Here is a 23,655-nt window from a genome sequence, read left to right on the forward strand (position 1 = left end):
ATGGATGTTTAGGGGGTTTCAGGGTGCAAATGGATTTAGACATGTAACATTCCAAGACATCATCACTACGAGAGAACAGGAAGTCTTCCGCCCCACAAGCAAAAACATTCTTAACAAACATTCAACAAACATTTAAACAACATTCTACTAGTTCCAAGTAATAATTGTAGTTTTTATATTAGCAATTACAAATGCCAGATGCTAGTAACTAAGGACTGGTATTCAACCAAGGAGAGGCGCTCTCCGTTAGCATGAATTTCAAGCAATTTCTTCTCATAAATTAAAGCAGACCTATGAAACAAGAGCTGGCTCATTGCCTGCAAGAGTGATAATGAACAAGCCACTGATGTACTCACTGGAGAGGGCCTTCTCGTAAGTCTTCCCCATGGCAACAAAATTCCTTAAGCAGGGGTTGAACTGCTCCATGATGGACTGAAAAAGAAATAGCATAGCTTTAGTCAGCACACAACAGCAGCAGTCACTATTTAGCGGGCACTCTCACCACTACCAAGGACACCAATGGGACAAACAGATAATTAAACAGGTGGACTTCTGTTTCTGTAAGTCAAATAAAGTGATTGTCTTTTGGGGATAGGTGTGTATATGAAGATGCAGTGCATTTGCAGATACCAAGAAAAGATGGATAGAGAGAGAGAGAGAGAGAGAGAGAGAGCTCTCACGCTCCCACTTTTCAGAACATTCTAATTAGTGCGACTTGGAGGGCATCATGCCAGCTGGGATTTGCCGTTTCTTTGTTGCTGGTGGGCACAGGATTGTGGGAGTATGTGGAGATCTACCCACAGCCTGACTCACCTGATCCAACATTAAGAGTTGCCCTTTAAAATCTATTCATTTTTGCTGAAGCTCCTCATTGAGGAGACCTCTTCCTTTTCTCAGAAGAGCTTTGCTGGTCCATTCAGAGTATAATCACTTGCTATCTCGACTAGACAAATTTGTTCTCAGAACATTTTCCCCAGAGTGACGTTGTTCATGTTTCTAGAGGCTTCATCAAAGCTTTGAAAATAACAGGGTCCTCAAATAAGGGACAGAGGAAGGGTTCAAAAAGACAGAGTATAAGAAAGTTGAAGATCAGAGGATGTACAAAAAAAAAACAATAAAGCATTGAACAATACAGATTCTGTGAAAGATGTAGAGAGAGAATGAAGCTATATGAATGAAAGTCTCTCTACTCGGTTTAACAGAATTGGAGTGAAGTTGTTTATGAACACAATTAAGGTCGATGGTAAACTGAGTGCTTGGGTATATCCCAAATCCCCCCAGCCTGTGCTCCAGTTACAATGAAAGAAGGCTTCCAATGAGAATTAGGACAAAGACAGACTTCTTCAGTCTGTAGGCCAATGGGTTTCTGCAATGCAAACTGAGATTAAGAGGTCTTAAGAAATGTATTGTGCCAAAAAACTTTGGAGAACATGCAATTAATACATTTTTTAAAATCTGACTTTTTTTTATTTGCCAATGAAATTAGATATATACAGGTATTATATGATTTGTACACTATTCGAGTTTGTCCTCTGTAATTTATATATATGTATATATATTTTGGTTAAAAACAGCAATCTTTTGAAATATTTTCTAAGCGTCACATAATCCTTCAAATAGTCGTGCTGCTTAATATTTTTGTTGAAACTGAGAAAGATTTTATTTCAGGATTCTGTGATGAATAGAAACTTCCATAGAACAGCATGTATTTAGATTTTTTGTAACAATCTCTCCAAACATTTGAAGAATACTGTATATTTATAATTATTATATATACTTAAGAATATACAAATGTAAGCTAAATACAGTATTGATAAGTTGAATAATGAGAGAAGAAGCAGACAGGACAAGATAATCAGCCCCAAATAAATCATTCATAAACATCCGTGTCTTTCTCTTACTGTCACGTCTTATGTAACAACATCTCAGCTCACAATTATGTCTTATGTAATTCATCATCTGCTGCATACAATCATACAGCGGTATGTCCAGTACTAATCTTCGTTATAAAATCCTTATGAAGGAAAAAGAAAATGCAGACCAACAAATAAGAACCAGGAGTAGAGATGAGAAGGAAATAAAGGCATTGGAGAAAATCATGGTTGGGTGCAACCACAGCTGGCATGTTTTCATCAAGGAAGGAATTACATAAACATAGTGTGATAGATCTCACTGCACCACATTCCTGTGAGATGAAAGCACATGATCACATTCATGAGGTTAAATATACAACAGGTATTCATGCAACGACCAGGGTGCATTTTGCATGTCAGGTTTTGGTTAAACATAATGCTAAACTGTATAAATTCTGCATGTTTTACCATCCACTAATGGTATCAGTATAATATCATAATGTCCCGCTTAAGTGCTGTGGCTGAGCATGACCAGAATGCAAAGCACTACAAACATTAAAATCTCATCCATTCTACAGTATATGTACATGGGAAAGACTTAAAATCGCTAAGCCAATAAATTTGACCAAACTATTTTCCTCTCCCCCAACAGTTTCCAGAGAGCTCTCTCCTAGAGAAATCAGCATTATACATGAACCAGTGCCAAGCTGATGTCCACCCAACATCTAATCATTAAAAGCATTAAAAACACTCCTGGGAAAACTCACTTTCTCTGATTAGTCCCTAAGCAATCAATCTATGTTCAACAAGCATGAGCGAGAGCAACCAAACCCCAGATTAGGTGTCATTTTCATCTCAGTGCAGCTCCGCCAGACACTAAACACAGATTACCATGTCATTTTTCAGCATTTCATTACAGACATGTTCATTAGGACATAATTAATAGTCTTGGCTAATGGGCAACATTTCATATTGATGCATATTCTATCATAGGGACCTTGTTCAAAAACGGCTGGGGGAATTTCATGCTCCCCCTGAAATGAAGGTGTGCTCACATATTACAGTATCAAGTAGAGCACTAAATATGAATGGTCACCGTATAATATACCTTTTTTATAAAAGCAGAGAAGCAAATGAAGCACACTTTCAGCAGTCTGTTAACATATATCCAACTATATCAGCAGAAATGTGCAGACATTTATTGAACTTTACCCTTAGAATGTCTTTATAAATTGAGTTTAATAAAATATATATATAAAGGAAGCCTTTGAGGATATAAATGAGTCCTAGAAAGATTTTCTGTATTCAAATGCACACAGTTTGGCTTCGCCGTGGTAATACATTGAGAAATGGGAGAACGGTTAGTATTTGTTGAACTAACAGGGTTATAATCATGCCTCATTTACCACAAACACACCCTTATACATCAACACCTACAAACTTGGTGCTATATAAACCTGCTACAACACAAACCTGTGATGTGAAACTAATGCAGCTGCAGTCTCAGACAGCTTGGAAAGGATTGATGAATGTAATCAACTCTTGCGCTCTTTTATGTGTGTGTGTGTGAGTGTGTGTGTGTGTGTGTGTGTCAGTCCAATAACAATCTATGCCTCAATGTCAGGTAGTTAAGCAAAAGTGCCGTTTTCATCTTTATGTCTTCAATATGCATAGTAAAACATGGTTAAAGCAGCCGTGTGGCCACTGATGTATGTTGCAATCTGATGAAGACTTCCTGTTGTTCAGCATTATGTAATTCTCTTTATTCCTACAGCTTAAGGACAATTGAGTATGGAAATGGATAATGATGCATTAATTAGAGTTGTTCCGATTCCGATACTAGTATCGGAAATATCTCCGATACCACAACAAATTCTGGCATCGGCATCGGCGAGTACATGAACCCATATACCGATCCGATACCATTTTCTTAAAAAAGACCTAGTTATGACCGCAAGCTTTGCCTAACCGCTGCACGGTTCTTCTTCGCTGCTCAAAATGCATTGAAAACACAGGAAGTTGTGCTGTGTTGCCACAAGCAACCCCTGTTTAGAGCAGCGAAGAAGAAATGAAAACGCGTTAGCAGCCCTTATCTATATATGACTGGATCACTCATCACATTCTAAACTGCCAAAAGACAGTGAAGCCGCTACTATATTATAGATCAGTGGTTAGCAGTATGTCTCTGTAGTACCGGTAGTTACAGACTCTCGAGTATATTCAGTACCGGCAACTGCGTTCAGTCGCTTCCGTGTAAGTCAAAACGCAGGGCTCCAGACAGTAGCCGAATATATACTAGTGTCTGTGAATATTAAACTGCAAAATACTATTTAAATATTACTCCCGCAAAATCTACATCTCTGTGGGTGACTGGCACAGATGCGCGAGAGCTCGCTGTTTTGTAGTCTCTGCTGTGTGTCATGAGGACACGAACGCATAAACCGTCACTTCATGAGAATTTACCGTTTCATTTGAGAATACTGTCATATCATAAACACAGACACTCAAAGATCTTCATGGCAGCCCATTAAAATAAATGTTTGGTTTACATGAGTAAATTGACAATATATAAAGCTACTGTTGTAGCCTACAGTAATAATAATACATCTCTATAATAATAATAATTATGCCTAGATGGTTGCTTGTTTTTTACTTGTTTTTTACTTGTTAGAGATTATCTGATTAATAGATCTTTTTTATATTCCTAGACTTATTTGTTGCAGTTTTTTTATACAGTTATATTGTAAAACTTAAATACCTTTTTTAGTTTGCGGTGTTAGATTTTTGGCTGCATTTGAAGTTCTTTTTTGCATAAGAAAATAAATAATACTGTCAAATTCATGTTAGATAATAAAAATACTGTAATAAATACAGTAGTTCACCATGTATTTGTTCATGTTTTATTGAGGGATCTGTCTGAAGCACACCATAAAAAGAATTCTAGCAATTTACACAGGGCTAGTAGTATATACAGCTGTATATACAGATATACACCCAGGTATCGGATCAGTACTCGGTATCGGCCGATACCCTGAGCCCAGGTATCGGAATCGGTATCGGGAAGAGAAAAAGGGTATCGGAACATCTCTAGCATTAATCAGTGTGTCTGAATAGGTTTTTGAACCCAGATTCAAGGGCTGATTTTCAACAGCTAACCTTCTATTTAAAGCACTGCATTGCACTGTCAATTAATTTGATTGTTCGATGTTGGAAATTACCTGAAATGTATACACCTATTATGATATAATAATAATGGCCTCTGGAAACTTTTGGAAACTAATGTCACGCTGTATGAATGTCACTGGCACGTTTTTACAACCACATTATGATCCAAAAGAGCAAATGTGAAACTTTTTACCATTATTCTGCAAGTTTATAGAGAACAACAAACTAAACGTGGGCAGGAAGTTTCACTTGGTAAATAACTACAATCTCAAGGTGACCCTGACTTTAAATACTGTATGTATTTTTTCAGCTAGACATGTTTTCGCTTTTTCAGAAAGACCCCTTGCACCCTGAAACAGTGTAATTTACATATTGTAAGATCATCTAGTAAACAACACATTTCAGCTTTTTCTCACACACACACAGCATGCTCTTTCTAAGAGATATAAAAGCAATATGCTATACATATTCCTCCTACGTCTCAAAAAAAAAGAAACTTCACGTTTTGTAACCACATAAATTCTTGTTTATCATGCAAAACGATTCCTTTTATATATCCATATGGTATACACACATAAGTATATTGTTCTTTCCAAAGATATTTAGCATGAAATAAAAATTCACCCTATGTATTTTCAAAATGCATGTTAATGATTTTATTGTGAACAGATCATACATGCATATTTTCCTTGTAATTATTCATCATAATATCATGGCTTGATCTTCTGGTGTAAAGACTGGTGACATATACCCGACCTCTCCAATAATTTCACCTTCTTAAACCCCAACTCTTTCTTAAAACTGAAAATTTTGCTAACTCGTATTCACCTGATAGCCTCCATCCATTCAACAATCGATTGTTGAAAGTTCCACCTAACATTTTCACTAATGTCACTTTTTCAATAATTTTACTCAGATGTATGTCCCATACTGACAAAAAGATCTGTCTTTGGTTTTATTTTGATTGGTATTTAACCACTTCCTTCATAAAAACTCCAAGCTTCAAGAAAACACTGATTAAAAATCAGTTTTATCATTTTATTATTACACTACGACACTAACAACAAGAGTATTAGGGCCCTATTTTAACGATCTAAATGCAAAGTGTAAAGAGAACGGCACAGGTGCACTCAGGGCATGTCCCAACAGTTGGTGCGCCTGGGCCAATGAGTAATGGGTGTTTTTTGGATGTAACGTGCAATAAACCAATCAGAGTCTCATTTTCCATTCCCCTTAAGAGCTAGTTGCGTTCTCATGCCATTACGGATTTGCTATTCACCAGGCGGAATTTGGCAAGTCTAAAGACAGAATTTATTTTTTTTATTTTTTTTTGCCTACAAAGAAATCTTATGCATTGCAATCCTTTAATTTGTAATATTTGGCATGTTTGTGTGTTGCTGTGTATCCCTGTGTTTAATAAGCAGCGTAATAACAAAGAAAAAATATTGCGCCAGACTTTAGAGCAGGTTTGAGTTGGTCTATGGTGCACTCTATTTTCAGCTCCTTAAAATAGCAATGCGCGTGAACACACCTCTTTGTTAGACCAGCACACCCATGGGCGCAAAAATGAGCACAAATGCATTTGCTAATTAAACGACGTGGTGCTGGACGGGAAAGCGCCGGACTGAAACTGGAAAACACACTTGTGCTGCGCCTTGCGTCGCATTGCGCCGGGTGTATTATAGGGCCCTTAGACTCTGATCTGGTAGCTGGGCTTTCTGCAGAGGCTGCCTCCATCTTCCTTAATGGACAAAGATCTTTGCATGTCCACTGCGGATGCTGCAATTCATTTAGTTACAGCTGTCTCACTCCTACAAGCCGCCCTGGCGCTCATCTTACCAATTTCCATTTCAGATGAGCCTGTCTGTGTATGTGCGTGCGTGGGTGTATGTGTGCCTATGCGAGTTCACCGTGAACATCAGCACTGTGTGCATCCCACTTCAGAGTGAGCTTGGAGAGGTGAGATGGAGAGAGAGCAACTTCCTTGCCCATATATGGTTGTGTCGGAATTCCCCCCGCATTACTCTCTGCTACACTGCATTCCTATTCCCCGCACGTTTGGATCATACCATCTGATTGCAGTAGGAGGGGAAGTTTGTGCAGCTAGAGCTTGTTACTTTTGACTAAAGGAACATTGTGTCCCCATCTGTCCCAACACCTCAATCCATTCACAGAAACACAGATGAGAAATGAGTGAATCACGATTTAAATTTCAGTGAAAGGAGACAAAGATGTATACGGCTGAGATGCTTGTGCTGCTGCATGTGTCTGTGTATAAGGAATGTACTGTATATAATGGGCCTATGTGTGTGTGGGTGGGTGAGTGTGTATCTCTTTGCTGGTGTACCCTCCCATGAGATCTCGAATGAAATGTCACAGCAAAGATTCCAGCATCTCCCAGTTATCTCCTCCTGTCTCAAACACACAAATGTGTCAAACCATTCCCCTTCCTCTCACCTTCAATCAGTGTCTCTCATTCTACTGTATTCCTCTTGTTGCCCTCTCTAACTGTGAAAGACACCAAAATTAAAAGTAAATAAGAAAATATATTTTGCATGCCTTTTTTAGGTCCATTATCATTTTTATCCAAATTCTCCTTACTATAACGCAAAAAAAAAAAAAAAACTCTCATACAAATTACTGTGATATTCTGTAATAATAATAATGTCATATAATAATTAAAACTATCCTGTTTATAATAACTTAAATAAGCATGAATTCATTTCAGTTCAACAAATACTACCATGACTTGCAGTTGTATTGTATTTACAAATTTGATAGATTTACTTTTTTATCAATATCATTAAATTATATTGAATCATTATTTATTCATTATTAGTATGGTATACTATTTTATAATATTTATAATTTTTCAGGGATTTTTTTACAAATTTTTTTTTTTTTAGGAAGCTATATAAATACAATTTGATCTATATAAACTATATGCAAAATATACTTTCATTTTTTATTTTGATTTGTGCCTGAAATAAGAGATTAATATTTCCAGACATTTTATTGACAATTTACATGAGATTCACTCCGCTAGACTGCTACCACATCATTTGCAAGGTGAATTTGCAATTCGTGGGATGATCAAAACAAATATATAATCTCATCGCTGTAACCTTACACGTTTGTTCATCAGGGATATTGTAATGGGTTTCTCTCATTCCTTGCCAATTCCATCCTCCGTTCTTACACTGGTACCCACTCAAACCACTCTGCCTGGCACGCATGACAGTAGTAGGCCCTATGTTTGCCCTGCCAGTGTCTATTCATAACAGGCATGACATAAACAGACTGCTCTTCAATCACATTATATCCATCATGGCTGCCAGAGGACCACATTAGCTCACATTAGATTGAAATGAGGTGGGATGGAACCAAAATACTGTCACATAAGCAGATCACCTCTGGGTTTGAGACAAAGATATAACAGCCCTGTAAATAAATGTCAAAAGAGATGCACTTAAGACATATTTAAGGGCCAAAATACTAAGACATCTAAGTATTTTTTTAGCCTCAGATATTTTCTATCAATAAACCTGGAGTGGATTTCTACATCAAGCTGCTGTGAGAGGTACAAAATGTTATTTACGCCATTGTTTTAATGAATTCCTTTATAATCACTCAGACTTTAGAGGCCATTAAAGTCTAAATGATTATAAAAGAATTCATTAAAGCACACAGATGTCTCTGTTTAGTGCTTTAGATACGTATTTGTGTGATTTTTATGTGAAAGTACAAAAACATTTTGTGCCTGTGAGGACACAATAATCTGGTGTGCTGCTGGCAAAATAAAATCTTTCCCTCCTCTTTTTCTCATTCACTCTTTCATCATCACTGACATTCAAACAGCTGGCCTGCTTCTCACCTACAAATCACACAGACAACAGTGCAGTCTCTCTCTCCATCTGGCTGCACACATAAAACTCTTTAATCTAGTTACAACCAACCCTTAGCTTTAACCACAACACCACACTAACAAAAATACAATCTCATGTTACCTAAAAGCACTGACTAAAAGCCTTTTGACACCGAACATGAATAGTATAGTACACAAGATAATGTTCTGTTCATTATAAGCATGCACAACAGTTTTTTCGTCTGCTGCTTTAAATGCTCAAGCAAAGCAGGATGGCTTTTGATTGGCTCTCAATGATTTCAACATTCATCAGATAATCCAGATAAATTTACCTAAACATTAGCCAATTTATACAGTAGTCATCATTACTGGTTACCCTTATGAAACAAAAATATATTGTAGTATATTGGAAAATATCATGTAATATATTAGGCATATATTCTTATATATATTTTTTTTTTTTCCAATATATTGCAATATATTGAAAGTGGCAATCATTTGTATATTTTGCAATGTATTATATAATATATGTATCATCAATGTATTATTAAATGTATTCAAATATATAAAATATTAGAAAATAAAAGGGAAAATAATATATTACAATATATCACAATATATTTTAAGAAATATATTGGTAAATATATTTTCCTTTCGTAAGGGTAGAGCCAGCCACATGGATTCACAGCCAATATGTATTTTCATCGTAAAAAGGCAACAACAGAGGTCACTGTGGTATTCTGCAAGCAAGAGTCCAGAAAGCGGGACATTAATTAATAAATAAAACATGGCATAATAAAGGAAGGTGGCACACTCATAATGCGGCCATCTGTAAGTACCAGGTTTCTGCATAAAGTCGTAAGCTTTGCCATTTACGGAGCTGTTCTGATCTAGTAGTCTCAACTAAGAATTCCATTCCCTTTAGAGGTACACAGACAGTCAAAAACACAGACGCAAACACACAGTCCAACAGCTTTCGCCCAACATGCTGTTAAGCTACCATCTGTCTTCTATCTGACAGCTTACAGCACAAAAACAAACAAAAAATTATTTAGGATGTATTTTTAATGGCAATCTATATTCTTTTAACGCTCTCCAGATGACTTGGACTAAGATAAGAGAAAAAGATGAAACTAGGACTTATTATATAATGCCAAAACCAGGGCGCAAGGGGACACATACTGTGCGTTTCTAATTGCTATGAATATGAATTGGGAAATCAAAACATACTTTATTAAAAAGAAAAGCCATGACCTCATCCAAAACTCATAGCAAGTCTACAAAGAAATCCCTGTTCGACCCTTAAAATCCACTTCATTTTATTGAGAACACACACCTGAACAAAAAACAAACACGTACAGAGTTAATGTTGATTTTAGAACAAGGCAAAGATCCATCAAACAAAGGACCTGCTCTGGATGGCAACCAAATTTCGTTGTCATTAAATGTGACTTAAAGGTGATTGTTGACAGTAAAATTGTAGCAAATGAAATGCTGAACTTTCCCCTCGTCATCATCTATTTGAAGGGGAAAAGGGACAAAAATATTCCTCTTTTAAGAAAATATTAATTAGCATAATCCAGCCTGATATCTACATCAACAGAAGTGCGGCCCAGTAAGAGTCAAGATGTGGGCAGTGCAATGTGGTACGAAGAAAAATGCCTCCAACAGATGACAATATCTTCGAGGTTTGACTGTCCTACTCACCGTGGGCACACACAAAGCTGAACTCACAACCCCTACGCTTCAGCAGAGGCACATTCTCACAAGCAGACCGTTCGATCTGCTAGACACTACCCACACAGACACGGAGACAGGGGCACATGCACGTACTGACACACATACTCCATTGGCCCGTGAGACACTGCCCACACACACTGGCAGATGCAGGCTGAGTCACTCTAAGTGTAGACGGGTGGATTTGAGCTCCCAAGGTCCTGTGGGATTACTAAGCAGCTGCCAGGCGTACACACAAAACATACATATCGACACACTCCCAAAATCTCACATAAAGCTGGACAAAGACTTGCCGACAGATGGAGTTCCACAGAATTCTCGCAGAATTCCATTGAAAGAATGGCAGATTTCCACAAAATTGACATGCCTTTCATTCAAGCTCTACACATGCTTTGCACCTTTCATGTTTGTTTATTCAACAGTTCTGCTACACTTAATAGTGTACTGCTTCTCTACTGAAAACATTTAAGTGAGTTTATATTTTTGTAGACTCTTTATTTATTTATTGTTTTTGTGTGGGGGTTATTTTCCCACCAAAATCAGTGTAGAAAATACAACAAATATGAGCATTCAAAAGACAAAGCTGACAGTTATACGAATTTAAAAGCATATTTCTCAACTAGATTTGCATAAGGACCTAGTTTCTACTTTGGCCATCAAGCAGCAACACAATACAGTAGGGTAGTATTGATATTTATATGTATATGATAGTTGTTTATCATACAAAAGTAACCACAAAAAAAGGTTGCAATTCAATAGGCCCAACAACATGCAAAAAAGAATAATAGAATAATAGTAAGAATAGACCAGTTTAAGTGGAACATGGCATCGGTCAATTTGTTTTTGTTATTTTTTTATTTTTTTACCAAAACCAAGAATTTGGGTAATTAAACTTGGCTGATTGAGTCATTTAACTTTGAATGCTGGTCAAGTAGCATCTATTAAACCACTTGCAAGCAATTTCAAGCTACTTCTCTGTTTTTTACTGACACAAATTATTTTTTTGTCCACAGTACCAATTATTGTTGATCTGTTGTAGCTCAACCATTTTGTATGCACGAAACAAACAACAACATGGTCAAGGACCAACATGGTCATGTTTAAAATTATATATATATAATATAGTATATATATAATGTGTGTTGATTATTATTATTTATTTTTTTATTATTATTGGCCTGCCAAAATTTCAGTCACAAAAACACTAAAATACTATAGAGCCGGGATTTCAAACCCAGTTCCTGGAGGACCACAGCCCTGCAGAGTTTAATTAAAACACCTGAACCAGATAATCAAGGTTTTTAGGATTACTTAAAAACTGGTGTGTTGAAGCAGGTTGTTGTGTTGGAGCTAAACTCTGCAGGACTGAGGGTGTCCAGGAGCTGGGTTTGACACCCTGCTGTTGAGTTTAACCAGACTTTCAACCTCTGATGTCAACAACTAAAGATACAGAGACCATTTCCTCTGCTCTTTTAAAACCTGATAAGCCCATTTATTTTGCCATCTCAACAACGGATTATAACCTTACATTGTCTCTTATGATTTGTATTTTGTCCTGCTTTCTGTGAAAGAACAGACCAGCATTTCTGGGTCAAGACCCTCCAGTTGAGAACCGCTGATGTGAAAGATGATGCCTGATGCTGTCAAATGGCCCACTACTTCATTCTTCTATCTGTGAGTGCAGTTTATCACTCCGCTGCATCCGCTGTCTCTTCATTTCTTTTAATAGAGAACCCCACTGTGGCCACACAATACCCATAATTATACAAATCACAGAGCCTAAAGAAGCCAAGAGACCCAATGAGTAATGAATATCCTCCCACTTAGAGTCTGAAAGGACAAAACTACCTCAATGCTCAAAGCTAGAGGTGACATTGGTCATAACTTGAGTTCCAACGCTACAGGACATTGAAATGATGATCCCTAACAGAGGTATAAATTGTTTTTTCTTTGAGCTGGCTACCCCTGATTACTTTATAAAGTGTCTTAATATAGGTTTTTAATATAGGTAGTCAATTCTATGGCTTCATCCTATTTACAATCATACCATCTATGAGAGAACATTGGAGATACTTAAGACTGATGTCTTTAGTTAATCCTAAAACAATCAATCCAGTACAATCCAGCAGGACAATGTCACCATTTTTTAATCAAAGGTCATAATAATGGAAATGGTTTCACTGTAAATACTCTAAAACTTCTGCCTTAGACAAGGAGATAATACTAATGCATGCAAAATAATCCTGAAGGAGGATTATGTGGTCAAGAAACGCCCAGTTATTATACTAAAGCTTTTCTTTAGTTTGGTTACACAACTTTTCTAAGCTCATGAAAAATGTATCTCCACATTCAAAGAAAGAATTACAGTATAAGGCAACTAACTTCCTCCTTCAGATATTATCATGACCTCATTTTGACTTCAACCTCACATGAGCCTTTCCAAGTTAGAGCAACATTCCTGTTTACATACTGTTTGCAATCCTGTTAAATGTGGTTTCCATTTCCTTATGAACACATGAGCACATGTTTGACTAGTCATGTTTTTTTTTCTAAAGCCTGCAATTATATACCATACTACACATATCATACTAGATGTATGCTAGCGCATGCATTATATATATATATACACACACACACACACACAGGTTAGGCTTAATAGTTAGCAGTCAACTCTGTCTTGGAAAGTCATAGTTTAAAGTTCATTGTTTAACTTGACTCCAAAATAGCACTAAGAAGCATTTTAAAATATATATTATCACATATTTTCTAATATAAAAAATTATACAACATGCAGGGTGACATGCATAGATCATCTACAGGTGCATCTCAATAAATTAAAATACTTCATAAGACCAATAAAAACAAAACATTTTTAGTGAATTGTTGGCCTTCTGGAAAGTATGTTCATTTACTGTACTCAATACTTAGTAGGGGCTCCTTTTGCTTTAATTACTGCCTCAATTCGACGTGGCATGGAGGTGATCAGTTTGTGGCACTGCTGAGGTGGTATGGAAGCCCAGGTTTCTTTGACAGAAACCCTCTGTTTCCTACAGTTTTCCTCTGACCCCAAAGAAATCATAAAAGCTCAGAAAAACGCCACCCCTGTCCAAGTAATAATAGTATTCCTTCAGGATTTTAGCTCCATGGGTTGGAATTAACAGCCTAAACATTAAAGTCCCTTAACAGATGTCTGCAGGATTGAACTAACACGCTTCACTGGGTCAGTCTCAGCAGCCACCAAGGTTTAGTTTGGTGAGTCAGGTGGTTTCAAAGAGGTACGCTACAATAGACGTAAGCTTATGAGGGAAATGCTGGCAGAGAAAAGAAGTAAATGGACATTCGTATGTGTGTGCTGTGGGGATCCATGGAAGTGCATTAGTCACTCTTTCCTGATGGGACCTAGATATGCTCCATCTGTTTTACACAATCAGTTTCATACCACATTACCAACTGAGAACTCATTTAGAGCAAAACAAATCCATGGCTACAGACACACTCACACTAACACCTTCAAATCCAGGGCAAAGTTATCAGTTAAGCTTTTAACAAATCCCAGAAATGAAGGAACTACAAAACTGAAGTACTAGAGGAAATGTAGTGAAGCAAACTCTTGAAATGTTTTTATTCTCTACATGTACAAGTGATGAAATCAGACTAGACACTCGAAACTCACGTGTCCCATGAGTTACAGGACAGATTCCAGTATTTGGCTAAACTGGTTCTACACTGAAACCAGCTATTTCTGCTTTTAATTACAGGAGCCTCTAGTTTGCATTATTTAAAGGGATAGTTCACTGCAAAATCTAAAATCTGTCTTAATAAGTCTAAGTCTCCATTCACTTTGCCTATATTGTACTTAAAAAATGCAATATAAGTAATTGGTGACCGAGGCTGTCAGTCATATACTGCCTACGATTTCAGCTTGTGTCCTAGAAAAGAAACGGACACGTTTGGAACATCATGAGGGTGTGTACATGATGACAGAATGTTCATTTCTGAGTGAACTGTCCCTTTAAGCAAGTTATTCATCAGTAAGCAACTTTTAAAAAGAAAACCTTTGCATTAAAATTTTGTATTAGGTTTACACCATGAATTAATACATCTTGCACAGAAAATATAGAATATAATTAATGCAGGAAAAAATATCAATATAAAACTGTATAAAGCAATAATAGTGAAACTCACCTTATAGACATTCTCCGTTATACGGTGCACCTCATCGGTCCGGGACATTTTGGAAGCTTGACTCAGAACCATAGACGACTATTTGAATTTCTACTGCAGGAAAATGTTTCCGAGAAAACACAGGAGGAGGAGGAGGAGGAGGAGGAGAAGACACTGTATCATTCAAACAGAGAGTGTCGGAGGCAGGAGGATGCGGGAGCTTTTATATGGGACTCTCTCACTGATGCCCACGCGCAGCCGCCGGAGTGGCGGGAATCCACGGTACGCGTTTATCCTCGTCACTGGAGCAGAGCTGCGCTTGATATTCAGACGGACTCCGCCTCTCCTCTTTCACCGTCTACGCTGCGAGCGAGCCAGAGGAGCGACGCGACGGAAAAGCTCCATTGGTTATAATAGGAGCGTTCGTGTGACCACAGAGCTGCGGACGTGAGATAATTTACAACAACATTGTGTCGCGTGCTTGCAGTGTATACTGCTGTCGTTATAACGTTCAAGTTTGGCTCGACGCCATCCTGAGGGATGTCAGGAACAGTTAAGTTTGTATTCTTGAACCCACTCTTTAGTGGGGGATTTTAATTAATTTACATGAACTGAACCCTTCTATCAATAAAAAGATCCATTCATCCACTTTTTTTTCAGCTTACATCGTTTGCCAGTAGGTGGCGACAATAAGCGAGTCATTCAATCATTCATTGAACCGATTATGTAAAAAACACCAAGTCTAAAAAACCCTAACCATCACTAAAACAAGTTATTATCCTTTACAATTATTAAATAGAAGTTATACATCTAAAATTAAATTAGATTTTTTTAATTGTGTACATATGTTTATTCACATACAATTATTTTATTCATTACTGTAAATTATTTACTTGACGAACTGAATGAAAAACATATTTTTTCAATATGACGGCAAATTAACCCTCGCTCACAAACCAGACATGAGATACATTCAGTTCTTTCACAAATGAGTTTCATTTAGGCTCAAAACAGTGACTCGTTCAATGAAATTGTAGGTTCAATCAAATAAAATTCTCCTTTACAACCTGCACTCGATGCTATTTGTTAACGCAAAAAAGGGTGTGACTTCACTGAACAAAACAAAGGAAATACATTTAAACGATTCGTTCACCTTAAAGATTCATTATTACCAGAAAGTTCATATTTATCTGTGTACAAGAAACCATACAACAAACTTAAATTGAAAAGGAGAGGAAGTTAAAATTTTTGTGTAAAAAAACAACAACCTATCTTTAAATTAAAGGAGAGATGATGTCTTTTGTTGTTTTGAGAAACATTGCTTTATGGTTGTATTCCCAGCATCATCATATATCACCCAAGGATGGGAGGAGGATCAGATGAGATGAGTACAGCAGATGATGGGCACTGTGCAATTCAAGCGTGGGTCTGTGCCTGACTGTGATGTAGGCAGGGATTCCTTCATGTAGCCTATCTCTCAGCATCTCCTACCCACACCACCAACACAGTTCCCCTGCTGCACTCTCCCTCACTGTACTATCATATAATGGAGAACTACAGCTACACACAGAATTGAGGGCAGACAATGTAATCATATAAAACTCTACCATTGAAAAAACCACACTGATCGACCACAAAACGCATCGCCCACTGAATATTGTAAGTGTACAAGGATATTTATTCAACATTTGGTCATATTATTTAACCCTTGTATTATGCTCTGGGTCAATTTGACCCATTTTCATTTTTGAGCTGTCGGAAATACCAGTTAACCTGAGATTTTATTCCTTATATTTTGTGACTTTTTGTCATTTAGGGCCATGAACATGCATGCAGTAGGATGTGTTTTGAACTGCACACACACAAAATTGTCATGATTTTGATGTTTGTGGGTCAATTAGTTTTTTTTCAAGGAAACTGTATAGACTCAAATTATATATATATTTAGGGTATATGTTGTTATGTTGGTGTTTTACTACCCTGAAAAGGGGAAAAAATAGCTTTCACTCGTTACTTTCTCAGACTCAGGTGGTAAAAGTGAGCTATCATTTCTATATTCAATGTATATGAAATACAATTTAACATATTTTTTCTTCCAGGAATGTTGTAACTTTTTCTCATTTAGGGCCATGAATATGTCTAAATAAGTTGTGTTCCAAATTTGAAGTTAATAAAAAAAAATTGAGGTTCCTGTAAATTTTTTTAGTCGTTATACCACAACTAGCCAACAGGGGCCATTCAAATTTCATTTAATTTTTTGATGCAATTTTCTGTCACAAATGTATACATTTTTCTGTCATTATAACTTATGTCACGAAATATGGAATCTTGAGACTCAGACCTTTCCAATGATATGTATTTTGTCAAGATTATAAAAAGCATTGATTCTAAAATTGTAAAATGACACCCCTCACTAAAGTAATTTAAATTACCATTTCCATGGTAACACAATGTCTGATTTCAAAATGGTTTTAACAGGATCATTTTGAGGTTTTAAGCTTTCAAATGATATATAATTTTAATTATTACTAAAACGTGATAGGGAAAAAGGAAACAAAATATTTTTTGTGACAAATGTCAGACAAAGGAATACAACACAGATTGTTTCAAAGCAGCTTCATAGTAATAGTGTCAATGTTGGAAAGTCAATCAATTATGAAACTTTAATTCTAACTATAAAGGAGACAGTAGCAGAATTGTTCAGCTCAATTAATCTCATCCAATAGTGTCAGTTATCAACAATATGTCTGAATAATTAGTCTTTTACACCCACATTTAAGTGACATATAAGTAGAATTATACCTATGACCAGATTATGTTTTGAAATTCAAACTGTTAAAGAAACACTTTTTCAAAACCTTTTTGTCAAACAAGCAAAGGAGTGTGATAACTAATTGTTTAAAATACTGTCAAAAATAACCAAAATGCTATGTAATAATCAAGAGCAAGCATGTATAGTGGGAAAAGAATGTGCATTCCGAGTTTATTTGAAATTACATGTATGCAGTAATATTCCAAAATCATAATATTACCATATTATTTATACTATATGGACATTAATCAGATTATGCATGTAAATGTAGTCACCCTCTGTGGTAGTAATGGCCCTCACAACACCTTTCACAGCTGTTCTGATGGGAAAGCATTCGAAACGTAGTTTAAACTCTTTTTAAGAACACCTGCATGACATTTTCAAATGAACCCCAAGACCTTGATTATTTAAGATTGTGTTGATTACAACTAGAGCTGATCTCCGCAGGAAGGTAGATCCCGAAGAGCAGGATTGAGCACCCCTGCTCTAGTGTTTCCCTGTTTTAAAGGTCAAGTGAGAGAGTAAACGGCATTTAATGGTTTGTGTGCTCCTTGATTGCAAAGGTCAAGAAATCCAATTCAATGGACAATTTCCTTTCTTTGTTTCTTTTTCAGCCAGCTGCACATACACAACTCATGGAACATCCTGGCAAATGTGTATAACATTAGAAATACTCCTGATTAGAGGCCACATCGATTGATTTTGCATCACAGTGGAGGTTTTAGCTACTAAATCTATCAAGACCACATGTAAAGGGTAAATAAAAAGTAACAAAGCAAAACAGAGATCAATACAGACACCTGAATCCAGTATCTCTTTAGAACAGCCGGATGTGATTAAGAGAAGCTTTCAGAGTGAAAACATGGAAAACTCGCTTTAAATGTGGGATGAGGGAAGGAAATTGTCATTTAATTCAAAGGAGATGATGTGAGAAACTGATCCATATTTGAATATAGATTTTAAAGTAAACAAATGTAAAGGATTTAAAACTGTGTAGGAGTTTTAACCCATTTTATGTAGGATATCTTCCATTTTTCGGAAGCTCCGTTTATCTCTTTAACGTACATTCCCTTGTTCACTGGTCAAAGTCAGTTGTCTAACAATGTAACGGTACAAAACTGTTTCACACTAAGCTCTAGTGGAGCCATTCAGACTCCAGCCACCCTCGCACATAAGTGCTTTGTGTCAGGCAAGATAAGAGCAGCCTCACACAGCTCAAACCGCCTGGTTCCAGACAATGGACTTCCAACCAAGCAATACAGGTCCTTGTTTTGAGGTCAGTACCTTTTAAAAAATGGTGTAACATAGGCTTGCTCAAGAAAATCTGCACACTAGTGTAATACTCTGTAACCGGGGTCAAAATGGTCTTTAAAGTAATCACTTATGCTCACCAAGGCTACATTTATTTGATTTAAAATACCGTAAAAACAGTAATATTGTGAAATATTATTACAATAAAAAAATTACATTATTATTAAAAATGCTATTTATTCCTGTGGCGGAAGAATTGCAAGTTACTCAAGTCTTCAGTGTCAATAATCCTTCAGAAATCTTTTTAATATGCTGATTTTAAAACAACTGTGCTACATAATATTTTTCGGGATACTTTGATAAATAGAAATAAAAACATGGAATTATTTTAAATGTTTTTGTAACAGAAGTGTTTACTGTACTGTTACTTTTGAATGCTTTTACTTGTTTTTGCTTTAAAAAAAATGTCTTTAAAAAAAAGCTTACTGAACCAAACTTTTAAATGGTAGCATATAATATTAATTTATATATTACATATTAAATATTTGTTATTGTTGTTAATTTAGTTAAGATTTTATACAGTTTTTATACAATTTTATAAGATGCATGATAACTACCTGCAGTAAAGCAAACCATATGATTCAGCTAATCTGCCAGACTTGTACCCAACACAGCTTGTGTGACAGTGCTCCCTAGTGGCCGCTACATCAACTCATTTTCTTTTTTTGATGAAATTTTTTTGCATGAAAATTGTTGCAGAACCAAGATAGACCAAGACCATAAATTAGTGTTCTTACTGAAAAGTGAATTGACAGTACAGTAATCAGAGAAATAATGTTACCTCAAGTTCAAATAAATCTGTGCAGTAGTCACAATCTAAACTATAACAGAAAAACAATATTTAGGGTTCCAATGTCATTAGTATAGGGCTTGTATAGATCATGCCCTTGTATAGTATCTTATGTATGCTTCATAAAAACAAAACAGTTTATGTGCAGAATTAATGCATTAAGGATTTGATTTGTTTTCTTTGCAATAAGTGTACACAAATGGTTTTGCAAACTTTCCCTCGATGATGTATATTTATCTATTTACAACAGGTTTTTTACTACTTAAACCAGGCTTGTCATATTTTTAGTTTTTTAATGACATTTTCAGCACATTGAAACGTTTGAACATATTTATACTGGATATACTGGAGTTGATAGTTTAAATGATTCAGTTTTGTGTTGTTTATGACAAAACATGGTGTATTTAAAACACTAATGTTTGGGAATCATTTTAAACAGAGATTGTTATAATAAAAATGATGCATGCATTAGAAATATTCAGGCATTGACATGATACGCTTTTGATGTATGAAAGATCAGACAAAACTGTAGGGTGATTAGAAAGACCAGGCACTGTTGAGAGTATTTCAGAATAATCATCTTAACTAAATGGTATACAATATGCAGTGTATATATACAATAAAAAAAAAATGGCATGGTTGTAGGTCTTCGACAGGTACGAGGGGGAGGACTGTCAGTCACACACCAGAGTCTTGATTGAGATGAGCCCTTGTGGTCTCCAGTGGAGCGGCTCGAGAGCAGACATGGAGGTATGATAGATTTGTATTTACACTGCCAACATCTCTTGCTCTGGCTTCTTTACCTTCTCCTTCTCCCGCACTGAAACATTATAAAAATGTTTTCTTAGCATTTGCATACTGTGCATTTATTTCAGGAATAGAGAAGAAGAAAAAAACACAGACCTGGCTCTTGCTCTGGAACCTCTGGTAGATCTTCTTCAGGCACCTCAGGAAGTTCAAGGTCAGCTTCTCCCTGAGCACACACAGGACATGTATACAGTAGATGAAATCACAGCAGCTGACACAACATCAGTAACAAGGGCTGTCAGAGAGTGCTCCTGTACACACCTGAGTGATGGCCTCCAGCTCTGCTAGCACAGCCTCCTCATCCTCCTGGGTCAGAGATCCTGCCAGCATCTCATCAATTTGCTGCACACACACAGACAACCAGGGTTAAGAAGAAAAAAACACTACATAGTACACACAAGACTGGAACGGCAACAAGCACACAAGAGAGATGCAGCATGTCTGTAAGAAAGCTCCAGCTGCCACTCAGTTCCTCTAGATTTGTGGATGTAGTGCTCGTGATGTACATAGAAAAAGATTCTTACAGCCTTTACGGCTGCTCATCTTTAGACTTTTTTTTTTTTATGTTTAGACACAAAGTGAACTGCTGAGTTCTGAATCACATACAACTCTTACTATTACATCATATTGCCATCCCCAATTGTTGTGTGCGCAGACCCAGGAAAACTTTGTCTGAACGAAAATGCTAATTCATTCTTTGCCACTAGGTGCTGCTTTTAGAGCAGTAAAAATAACTGTTTCCCCGGTAACCGACAGTACACAAAGCAGCACTGCTCACAAACACTGCTTTATCAGGCATGATGCAATGGAAATGAAATCGACCAATCCGAACGAACACCAGAGACTAGCGTCACACAAAGGAGTGGTTTGGAAAAATGTATCGCAAATGTATCACATTTTGGAGTCGTTGAGCAAGCATGGTAAAAATAAATGCATATTATAAGACAATGAAAGTGTTTTTTGAACTTTCATGCATGTCAACCTGTTGTTGGGGACTCACAAAACCAAAATATGAACCTTTCATAAGCCATAACAGGTGCATTTTAAGTCTAAAGAAAAAAATAAATTATAAAAAAAATAAGTAAAAAGACCAAAATGGTATTTTATTTTAAAACAGTGTAGAATTTTTTTTGTTCCATTTATAGTTGAAGACAAAATGATTAGCTCCCCTATGCAATTTAAGTTCATTTTCAGATATTTCCCAAGTGATGTTTAACAAAGCAATGGAATTTTAAAAGACATTTCTTATTATATTTTTCATCTGAAGAAAAGCCTTATTTCAATTTGCCTGGAATAAAATAATTATCTAAAAAGTAACAAATAGCTAAGGTCAATATTATTAGCCCTCTTTAGAAATGATCTGTTTGATTGGAGCAAACCACTGTTGTTCAATGACTTCCCTAATTAACCTAATTAATCCTCTAAGCCTTTTAATTACACTGTAAACTGAGATTAAGTATATAAAAATAAAAATAAAAGACAATAAAAAAATTGTTTAGACTTGAGAAAGAGAATTGTTAATGCTCACAAAGGAGGAGAAGCATGTAATAAAATACATGTTTATCAAAGCATTTTCAAGGGTCAAGAACAGCCGTGAGAAGTATTATCAAGAAGAAGTTTGAAGAGACCCACACAGTGGAGAACAGAGATTTGATAAGGAGGAATGGTCTGTGACTTGTACAACAAACAGCTAAGGGCAGTTATCAAGCAAAAGGGTTCATCATTGACTATTAACATCAGAGGGCTAATAATTGTGCCTTGTAAAAATGTTTTATTCTTGGTTATAAATTTGTTTCTATTTGTATTTCAACATTCCAAGCTTCCTAAATAAACTAATATGTTTAGAAATGCCTTGTTGAAAAAATCCCCTCTCTGTTAAACAACACTTTAGAATTATTTAAAAAAAAAAATAATGAAATATTTTATAGGGGGCTAATAATTTTGTCTTCAACTTTATTTTCTTTGAAGTTACGTTTACCTTCTGATACTCAATGGCATCTTGCGTTTCATCCATGATCTTTTCCACCTCCTCTATGGACAGCATCTGGTAAGAGCAAAAAAGACACAATTGTGTGTTTGTTAAAATCATCAGTAGATGTACCAAGCACAAACAAGAATATAATACATTTCTCATTACGTACCTCATGCATTTTCTTTAGGCAATCATTGCCAACTTTCAGTCCTTCAATGACTTTCATCTCTATTTGTGTAAATTCAATATCTTGCACCTGTAAAAGAAAAAATAGATCTGGATGCGATATTCATGAATACATTTTAGCAAACAAACTGAAGAAGTACAGAATATGGTGCAACGCATCATACACAATATTCTCAAAGACTTGTTCTATTTACCATTCGCTCCAGGTTGCTTATCTGATTTTCAGTTTTGTCCAACAACTGATCCTGGTAGCGTTTCTTCTTGAGGAGTAGGAGTGCTTTACTGAACAAACACAAAATAATATGAAGGATATTTTCCTTGTTTTGGAAACTAGACCTTCTAGTTCTACAAGAGGACAGACCGGATCACACTCACTCTTTCTTTCCATCTTTTATTAACTGTTTGGCCAGCTGTCGCTCGTTCTCCATCCGAAGCGTGATCTTCTTCTGATACTGCTTCAGTTTATCTCTCTGCTGCTTCAGTTGCTACTCACACACAAATAATAATACAGAAAATTTTAATTATAAAAAGACAAAATGCACAGTAATGGTCCTATTGCTACATGATTATACAACACAAAACTTTCAGAGTCCATTCGTCAGTCAGCATCAACATGGATCCTCGGTGGTACAGTAAAACCCATCATTATGAGACTATCAAGCGTGTATATACAGTAACTTCTCTCATTAGAATGATTAGCCAGTTAGCAGCTGTCTTAACACACCAGCACAGCTTTGTCGTGCTCGGTCACCCGAGTTGCTTTCTTTTTCCCGAAAAGATTTCCCATGTCGATGCCGCATCCCCGCCACTATCTGTCCAGACAGCGGTGGTGTTTCTAAGATTGAGAAAATGTTAATTCCACAGGCCGTGTAATTGTCAGTCCATAACAGAAACACTGAAGTCCGGGCGGTGTGGAAGAAAACAGCAACCCTGCCTACCGGAAGTTCTGTATTTCAAAATAAAAGTAAAAGTAAACCACTTGTTTCCCCCATT

The 23,655-nt window shown here is 36.4% G+C and overlaps 2 protein-coding genes across 8 annotated transcripts in view; both read right to left on the reverse strand.

Annotated features, from left to right (window-relative positions):
* The window catches only part of LOC113068994 (brain-specific angiogenesis inhibitor 1-associated protein 2), a 49,021-nt gene extending 33,580 nt beyond the window's left edge, over window positions 1-15,441 (reverse strand). Inside the window, exons 1-2 of one of the 7 annotated variants that reach the window (XM_026241965.1) lie at window positions 14,806-15,441; window positions 357-432 (exon numbers count right to left, since the gene is read on the reverse strand). In XM_026241965.1, the coding sequence (XP_026097750.1) occupies window positions 357-432; window positions 14,806-14,877 (148 nt within the window). In that variant the 5' untranslated portion in view covers window positions 14,878-15,441. The remainder of the gene's footprint in view (window positions 1-356; window positions 433-14,805) is intronic. The other 6 variants (XM_026241959.1, XM_026241963.1, XM_026241964.1 and 3 more) reach the window with 6 other exon arrangements.
* Window positions 15,442-20,123: 4,682 nt separating this feature from the next.
* On the reverse strand, window positions 20,124-23,620 carry LOC113068996 (charged multivesicular body protein 6). The gene is made up of 8 exons (XM_026241970.1): window positions 23,387-23,620; window positions 23,038-23,147; window positions 22,857-22,944; window positions 22,646-22,732; window positions 22,483-22,548; window positions 20,766-20,846; window positions 20,601-20,670; window positions 20,124-20,517 (listed from the first exon to the last, which is right to left on the reverse strand). Exons 1-8 carry the CDS (start codon window positions 23,447-23,449, stop codon window positions 20,465-20,467), a joined length of 618 nt encoding a protein of 205 aa, XP_026097755.1. The 5' UTR covers window positions 23,450-23,620; the 3' UTR covers window positions 20,124-20,464.
* Window positions 23,621-23,655: the final 35 nt, after the last annotated feature.

This window comes from Carassius auratus, unplaced genomic scaffold, assembly GCF_003368295.1.
Source record: "Carassius auratus strain Wakin unplaced genomic scaffold, ASM336829v1 scaf_tig00000450, whole genome shotgun sequence".
In the NCBI taxonomy this organism is placed as follows: Eukaryota; Metazoa; Chordata; class Actinopteri; order Cypriniformes; family Cyprinidae; genus Carassius; species Carassius auratus.

Excerpts from the sequence above, each read along its gene's own strand:
- LOC113068996 (XM_026241970.1), bottom strand. The coding sequence starts at position 23,449 with ATGGGAAATCTTTTCGGGAAAAAGAAAGCAACTCGGGTGACCGAGCAC. Across the intron at positions 22,945-23,037 it reads ATAAAAGATGGAAAGAAAGA|TAAAGCACTCCTACTCCTCA; the intron begins GTGAGTGTGATC and ends GTGTTTGTTCAG. Across the intron at positions 20,671-20,765 it reads AGCTGGAGGCCATCACTCAG|GGAGAAGCTGACCTTGAACT; the intron begins GTGTGTACAGGA and ends GTGTGTGCTCAG.